This window comes from Rhipicephalus microplus, chromosome 3, assembly GCF_043290135.1.
Source record: "Rhipicephalus microplus isolate Deutch F79 chromosome 3, USDA_Rmic, whole genome shotgun sequence".
Taxonomy (NCBI): Eukaryota; Metazoa; Arthropoda; class Arachnida; order Ixodida; family Ixodidae; genus Rhipicephalus; species Rhipicephalus microplus.
The window spans coordinates 33,146,242-33,154,571 of record NC_134702.1 but is presented as its reverse complement, the minus strand read 5'-3'; the positions used below and the strand labels follow the sequence as shown (position 1 = coordinate 33,154,571).

The following is an 8,330-nucleotide window of genomic DNA, read 5'->3' as shown; positions in this document are numbered from 1 at the left end:
CTTCACATATACCGAATTTGGCATTACGGAACGTGAATGGACGACGAAGGTAAATTACATGTCCAAACATTATAATCGTGACATTAAAGTCATCTACAGCAAAATATACCTCCGCCTCATAACGCTGTGCCGATTTTAAAGTGACATATCAACTTTCCTCATTCGTGCTTCGCATATCATTGATTCTCACTGTACGTGGGATCTGCCTTTTTTTTTCCTTTCGCTTCCTCGTTTCCCAGGAAAAAACCATCGAAGCCATCAATTTGACTGCCTGGAATGGCTACCCTTCAATGGCAGTGTCGGTGTCAATGTGTACGCGCGTCTACAGTGCAAGGGGTGGTGCTGCTGCTATGGATGTCCCCTGCAAGTACAACAACTGGGGCATAAACACAACTTTCAATGTGAGCTGTTTGCGAATATTAGTCTATGCTACCAGCTTTTATGAGCAGTATGTAGTGTACTGCTGCTCCAGAGTGCTTGAAGTTATTACCCTGTAAATGGGGACGTGCAGGTCTTCCTCTGTGAAGTAAGACGGGGCGTCAACAGATTACAAAATAGCTCGCATTGTTACAGAGTGCCTTGGTTGTGGCTCCCAGTCCTTAAAATAGTAATTGTTTACACTGAGGCACATGTATATGGCACTTTCGTGTGCCTGGCAACGCTCGCACTCTATACAGCATTGGGGTGAAATGAGTGCATAGATTGTAATCAGTGCACCACAGTTTGTCGAGTAACAACAATTGGCTGATTGAATGATCATTTGTTTAACTGTTTGATTGCTATATTGATTGATCGATTGAGTGATTGACTGTTTCATTATTTTTTATTGATTGATTGGAAATTTAAATTTTTAAGACGAAACACTGAAATCATTGTGAAAACGGTATCTTTAACCATCTGTTGAAAGGTACCAAAACTGATCACATTATTGCGAAGCAAATGCTGATTAAATCTCAACAAATATCGTGGAAGCATCAGAAAAGCTAGCTACAACCTTAATTGACGAACAGCAAACACTACCCTCATTGGACGGCGTCGTACGGGAAATAGTCAGACATTCTAAAGATGTTGCTGACATACGTTGTTAGTCACGTTCCTTTTGCACTTTTTTTATTTTATAGTTCTGCAACTCCTTGCGCCCATACTCAAATCCAACCATCGACGCGACTCAAAACGTGGTGGTCGGAAGAACCAGCGCGAACAACATGCTAAGCACGTTCGAGTCCCAAATCACCATCAACTCCAAGGTAACGCAAGAACGCCTTGCATATATGCGTCTTCGATATATTGCCGTTGCAGTGCGGTGCGTTTGCAGAGAGGGGAAAGTGGAGGCCGGAAAGGGGAAATTCATTGGTTCTTCACGTGTAGAAGTCCCAATTTCGATCAGAAACGTGTTGTCAGAGGGATCAGTAACGCACTTCATTTTAGTAACTATAACTGCTTAAACTTCATGTACTATTTATAACAACCTGGACGCGTGATTTCCGTATTTCTTTTTTGTGTCACTCTTTGTTCGTGTACTAGTCGAGTATTGAGCTTGTTTTTTGATAATTTGTATTTTTACTTCGTTTGTTTGCTTGTAGGCTTATGTAAACTTTTGATATCCCAAAATCGGGCTATTCTAAGCGATGGAATAAAAATCGGTTGGTATAATTTTTTTTTCACAGTACATGCGTTTAGGTAATTTGTACATTGAGCCATCAGTTTCGCTTGTTCATGACAGTGCGCTAACAGGAGAAGAAAAGCTCAGCGGCGAATTCTCTTTACGGAGGATGCTCCCACCTTACACGCACTCACTGAAGCACCTCTGGATCCTTCTGTCAGGCTTTTCCTTATAATAACGCAGGATGCATGAAGAATCGCTGCGTATTCAATGACAGCTTAGTGCTAGACCTCATCGTCTTTTTATAGCACTTTCACAAAAATGGTTAAAGGCTAAGAAAGCGGACTTCGTCAACCGTACTCATCAATCCCTAAAGCGGGCTTCCCAACAAATGCGTGCATGGGTGAAAATGGCGTAGAAGTGTGGCAGCTTGGGCTACAGGGTTTGACATGGCGATAGTTATAGCGCGAGAACAGAACGACGACAAAGAGACAAGAAGGACACGAAGGACAAGAGGTGGCGGTCGCAAGGCGTGAATTCAAGAGAAAAGCAACGTTGGTATCTTGCCCCGAACTTTGTCTTAGGACAGCTATCAGGCCATGTTAGTCCATTTTCATGTTGTAAATGTGGTGAGGAGGGCCAAATTATGTGGAATATAACAAAGTACAGTGCTTGTAGACGTGACATGAATGTCACCTTCAGCTTTTTTTTTTTTTTTTTTTGCTTTTCAGCTGCTCGCGCTGAATCCGAGCCATGCCGGGAATGATCAAAAAAGTCGATTCGATTCTAAAAGCTTTATATACGTTATTGCCGCCTTAGCCCACATGCTTTACGTAAGGAAAAAAAAGGGTGCGCTGACTTTTGCGGCGCATTTAGCACATCATTGAGCACAGCGTTGCTCCCGCACTGCCATACGAGGGCTGTACACCGGGTCTCCACGTCCGAAACTGCATTAGCCCGTACAAATCTTGCCAAATTCAATAACGATGGCTACTGATAACTAACCACTATGATTATCATGTCTGTTCATTTCACGGTGTGTGTCCGAAAGACGTGCTGAGTTAGCATTCAGGAAACGGCTCATCTCGTTGCTATACCGGCTAACTCGACTTACAGTTCTGTGACATCAACAAGATGTACGGCAACCTGGACCTCGGCCTGGCCCTATACGACCTCGAGTGCGAAGACTGGGGGCTCGTGTGTCCTCCGCGCACCGCTGGCATCCATGCGACTAACAGATTCGGCAAAGTCAGCCAACACACACATAAGCTGGCGAATGACGGAGTGGCCAGTGCGTGCACGTAGCTGGTCAGCACCGCGGGCGTCCTGGCGTCTACACTTGGTCGTACCTTGCGGATCTACGATGACGAGATCGCCGTGTCACCGCCCAATGCACTCTTTCTCGCTGACGCTTGAGCTTGTGACCAGTGAAAAACAAGACTAACCTATGGCGCCTGTTTGAATTTCAAGTTATTGCGAATTTCGAATTATTGAGCTACTGTTGCGTTTATTTTATATTCTGAATACATTTATATCTCCGTTTCTATAGCATTGAGATGTCGTTTGTGACCGTTGGTGCGCGTTCAGCCACAAACGCTGTACATCTGAACGCAATGGCGTCTTAAGTGGCGAAGATTCGTGCTTTTTTTCTGCATGTGGTTGTGCACGTACTAAACCATATACAGTTTGGCAGTGCATTCCTTTTGCGTCCGGTGTAGGCATGGCTTGTGTGCGGCCCTTGTGTACACATTTGCGTCGTTTCTTTGCTACGATTGTTCACGACTGCGTTCCGTGACGCCCAAGGTTATCAAGTGATAGGTGTAAGCCGTGGGTCTGCCCATGCACGTCTTTGTGGCCGGTTTCTAACCACCTATTCGCGGTGAGATCGGGCTATAGGTGGCAGCAACGTCCCTCGAAAGTGTGGATAGGTGGTCGGTGGTGCGTATACATATACACGCAGCGGCGCATCGTTGCTTGCGGTCTGAGCTGATTGTCGGCGGATAAAATGCGTTGACTATACGGTTTACTGTTAATATCTGTGCTCTTCTTTACTGAATTTGTGCACGCCGCCTGTGTGACGTTAACATTACACATGAGTAAAGTGCATTCTGCCCTGGGTGACTCTCCACGCGCTTTCGCTCTAAATCACGCTTTTGCTGTGTTGTTTGTACGTGGTTAGCTTGTGTTACGCCTCTTACGCACTGCTGTAGTGTCACTGAACTACTTGTTTGCATCTTTGTCATCTGCATACTACAAAAAAGAGATAAAGAAATATCGTAGAAAGCCTGCATATCTGTGCGATTAGTTCAGTACCACCGTTCGCACCTTCTATACGCATATGATTTTTTTCCCTCTCATATAAGAGTTCAGCAGAAAGCTATCATCTATAGATTACGTACATGACAGGGCTACGACAAAGGCCTGGTTAGTAAGACAAGCATGTTTTTTTTTTTCAGACAAAAAATGACCACTGCCTTCCGCCAGTCACTAACAATACCACACAAATGCTGAAGACAATGTAAAAAACAAAATTTTCAGTGAATCATGCGAAATTATACATAAGGCATGTCGTATGAATTAATTTTCAACATCTGGGCTCTTTAAATCGTTCTTAAATATAAGCACATGGTTGTGCACGGTAACTGTTCAAAGTACAGTGTAAGTACCAAACTCTCGCAGTTTATGTAATAGTAATATTTCTACGTAGTGGTACCATGACCAGATAAACACAACTAAGCCTCCTCGCATGACCGGTAAACTACAGTGCCGTAGTTGTGCATTTATCAACAACGCGCAAGTTCATGGCCTAGAGCCTGTTTTTTTTTTTTTCAACCTAATCACTATAAAAAGCTGCATTCACACACAATTTAATAGTCTTCATGTTTGGAAGGATGCCAAGAGCATTTTGCGATGTGCTTGGAACAAAGCGGCACCCACTCTGAAATTATGCTGCTGAATGGAGGGTATCGACGACAATAAACAGCCCTCTGGAAAGTTTCACTGGACGATCTTATTTTACAATGCTTTAGCAGCCGAGCAAGACCAATTGCTTTCGCACGTCGTTTCAGGCATGCATAGAAACAGTTACACACGCGCTTACATGGCCGGACAAACCACAATATGAGAACGTGCATGACGTACGCGCACATAGAAACACGACGTGGCTAGCAGACGACGCACGGAGCAATCCACACTTCACCTCTTTGGCCAGTTGCCGCCAGGTGGCGACTCTGCTTGATCTCGCTGCCACTACTCGGCGACAACTTCTTTTGGCACCGAAAGAAACGCTACAGAGCCAAATCGCGTGTATCCTACCGCCAGTGAATGTAGTTCCGTAGTAGCGCCCCTATTTTCAAAGTGAAATATAAGTTTTCCTCTTTCATTTTCTACGTGGAGCTATTTGAGAGAAGGCGCAGCTTACACCAGTAAAATTTTCGCAATTCTTTTAATTTGTCTGATGCGACTTCGCGTTTTTGAACACGGGAGAAAGTCCCGCCTTCTTACGTGCACCTCAAGCGCTAAGCGGTGTCTGCGTCCACATTAAACGCCGATGGTGCGCCCCCGTCACTTTCTACAGCGCTACGAGACGCGTGTCAAAACACTACTTCGCGTAGTGTCACAAGTGCAGAAGCGGCGGCTCCATAGCTCTGCCTTCTGGGCCAGGAAAAGTTGTCGACGAGTAAAGTTGTATGTCTCACTCAGCAGGTGGCACTAGTGTGAGTGACAGACAGACAAAGACAGACCGACAGACAGGCAGAAGGAAGCACGGACAGAAGGACCGACGGATGGACGCTTCACCCCATTCATCATCATTCACTCCGTAGATTTGCTGTGATTTTTTTAACGTGCTTCGAATGCACGGCTGGCTTTGAGAATAATAGTGAGGCATGTGACGGCATCCCGCAACGGCCGCGGTACCTATGCTGTGCAAGCTGCTTAAATCATGATGAAGAACGAGACCTGCCATGGTAATGTGGTGGCTAAGGCACTCGGCTGTTGACCCGCAGGTCACGGCATCGCATCCCGGCCGTGGCGGCCGCACTTCTCATGGAGGCGAAAAGGCTTGAGGCCCGTGTGCTTAGATTTAGGTGCACGTTTAAGAACTCCAGGAGATCGAAATTTATAGAGCTTTCCACTACGGCGTCTCTGATATGGTGGTTTTGGAAAAAGGAATAATCGGAGTCGGTCCAACAAAGGCTGCCATGTGAAAGGAGCGGGTGAAACTCCTTTCGCTCCTGTCGGCGGCCCTCTTCACGACCCGGGAAATAGGGTGGTGGAGATGGACTTGTTCGACTGTGTCTGTATAGCGGGAATTTACGACGAGGCCTTCGGAATTCTTAACACGCATAATAACGCGAGAAACGTTAATAAGTTCGTTTCACAGAAATTCCGGCTTCGGTGTCAGCGTCATTGGTTGTGAGTGAAGAACCATCTTGTGCGTGACCGAAAAATGGAGAAAGATGCAAATGAAATGAATCAAGCGACAGAGTGGGAATTAAACCCGGGTCTTTTGCGTGGCAAGTGGGTGCTCTGTACCACACATCCGTGCTTCTGCTTGTGAATACAGTGAAAATAACTTCCTCCGCTGGGAAACGCAGCGAAGGTAACTTTCATGTTCAACAAACACGCGCGTCCTGTATAAGTATTTCACCCTACAACATGAAATATGCGTGGTACATGCGTTAGTAGCCGTCGAGCGTCAGAACAGGTGATTATAATAATAGATTCATAGTTTAATGTGGGTCACCCTCTACAAAAGACACACACGCCCCGTAGTGGGTGCATGGCAAGATCAAAAAGAGGTGCGCACGGGATTACCGTGGCACACTTGGTTGTTACAGAAATCGCCGCGAGAGGGTGTCACTTGTCCGCACGTACGTGAGTGATCACACTGAAAAAGCCACGTATTCTATGGGAAAATACTCAAGGTCACGAGGTGCGAGTGACGTTTTTTGTATCCCCTGCCATCCCTCCCTGCTCCGCTTCCAGCGCTTTCGTCGGGACGAGAGAAGAGAGAATGTGATTGCAGCGTGTGACAAATTTTTGTAACTCCACTCGTTCTGGACGGATTCTTAAAATTTTTGTGCCGTTCAATTTGCGAGGTAATATGCTTTTCCAGTGAATTAATTTCATGGTTACTCAAAAGGTGTTTCAGGGCCCCTTTAAAGCGGGTCACCCTCTACAAAAGACACACACGTTACTAAGTGTATTCTCTTAAGGCCCCGTAGTGGGTTCATGACAAGTTCGAAAATATTTCATGTACTAAGCGTTAGAAGTACGCACTAGGAGGAACAGGACATTGCGGCCATTTCCAAAAGGGATTCATCCTAAAGCACATATGTGACCATTCGATGCTTTAAAAATAGAACCTCTTGATCGCATGGCCTCGAATAATGAACGTCTAGCTTGCCGAAGGCGTAGACTTACCATTCAAACAGCCGGAAAGTAAATAATGACTTCTTGAGACTACTTGAACTGGTGGACTATATTGGTCCAAGCCTCGACATCATTCAAGGTTTTTCCATGTGCCGTGCCAAAATCACTGCTTTCAATTACATGACATCGTTAACGTCAATTTTTTTGTTACCTTGCAATTGAGAGCTGACGTAAAATTCACACTGATTCTAAAAAGAAACGTAAACCATCAAACGAAAAATTGCCATTTGTTTACATATCACATGCATATGGGTTTTAAGCACCCGCCACTCCGTCATATGAGAAGCAGCAAAATGAATCAGCCTATGCTTACCTTGTCTCTGGTCAGGCTGCATATAATTTAACTGCTTTCTATTATAAATAGAAAGTGGAAGGCTGTCAGAAATTTCGACCACCTAGAGTCCTTTAACTTGCATCTAAATCTAAGCATGAACACGGACTTCTATAGTATAGCCTGCGTTAAAATGCGATGGCCGTGGCCAGCATTTGATCCCGTGCCCTCCGGGCCTCTCTCCAGGTCCCTGTTCAAGCGCCATAATCACAAGACTAACCACGGTGAGTTAACACAATCGAATGCGAAAGGATCGAAAGATGCCTGCCGACTTAAAGAGTGTTAGCACGTTGGGTATTTAATGTAATTCTATTGCTGCCTTTTACCCACTCAACGCACTTAATCAACGATGTGGTTACTCAATGGTAACTCATAACCTCTACCGTGGTCAATAGGGACCACGTGTGCCTTATTTGTGCAAGACTGACGTCCCCCTCCGACAGTTCCAAATCGGATAACTCGGAACGAAGGGGAGCTTTTGAGGGAGAGCCCCTTTCATCGGCCTCTTTAAGCAGTGTCCCGGCGGAGCGACATTCAAAACGTCACCCTTTCTGCACCACTGCGGAACGATGACCGCTTCGGCAAGCCGCCTGCGCCCATCAGCACGTGTATGTGCGTGCGTGTGGTACGCGACGCGCATAAGCGTACGCGGAGACATATCTCAAGAGAACAGCCCCACGTGGCTGGCGGGTCCTGCTCTCAACCGACTCCGACCATTGTCGTCCGCAAGCGACCCGTCGCGTGCGCCCTTTGTTTGTGCGCCGTCGTATGCCACGGTGGCGCGCCCTTTCTTCGCCAGCGTTCCGAAACGCGTTCGACGTCGAGCTGTCCGCCGCCTCTGGCCGCGTGTCGTGGTCTGAGCGACGCCACCCACGTGTGACCGTGACGGCCGTACCCTGGGGTCAGTGCACGGACCGTGCAAAGGACTGGACGTGGCAGCGCGCCGCAGAGACACCACGA

General features: G+C 46.4%; 1 protein-coding gene across 1 annotated transcript; it reads left to right on the top strand.

Annotated features, from left to right (window-relative positions):
• Positions 1–245: 245 nt before the first annotated feature.
• On the top strand, positions 246–3,043 carry LOC142802757 (uncharacterized). The gene is made up of 3 exons (XM_075887787.1): positions 246–401; positions 1,122–1,247; positions 2,720–3,043. Exons 1-3 carry the CDS (start codon positions 291–293, stop codon positions 2,906–2,908), a joined length of 426 nt encoding a protein of 141 aa, XP_075743902.1. The 5' UTR covers positions 246–290; the 3' UTR covers positions 2,909–3,043.
• The last annotated feature ends 5,287 nt before the right edge of the window (positions 3,044–8,330 follow it).

Bases quoted from the DNA above. Each gene is read 5' to 3' on its own strand.
- LOC142802757 (XM_075887787.1), top strand. From the start codon at position 291: ATGGCAGTGTCGGTGTCAATGTGTACGCGCGTCTACAGTGCAAGGGGT. The intron at 402-1,121 runs GTGAGCTGTTTG...TTTATTTTATAG, and splicing joins GCATAAACACAACTTTCAAT to TTCTGCAACTCCTTGCGCCC. The intron at 1,248-2,719 runs GTAACGCAAGAA...CTCGACTTACAG, and splicing joins AAATCACCATCAACTCCAAG to TTCTGTGACATCAACAAGAT.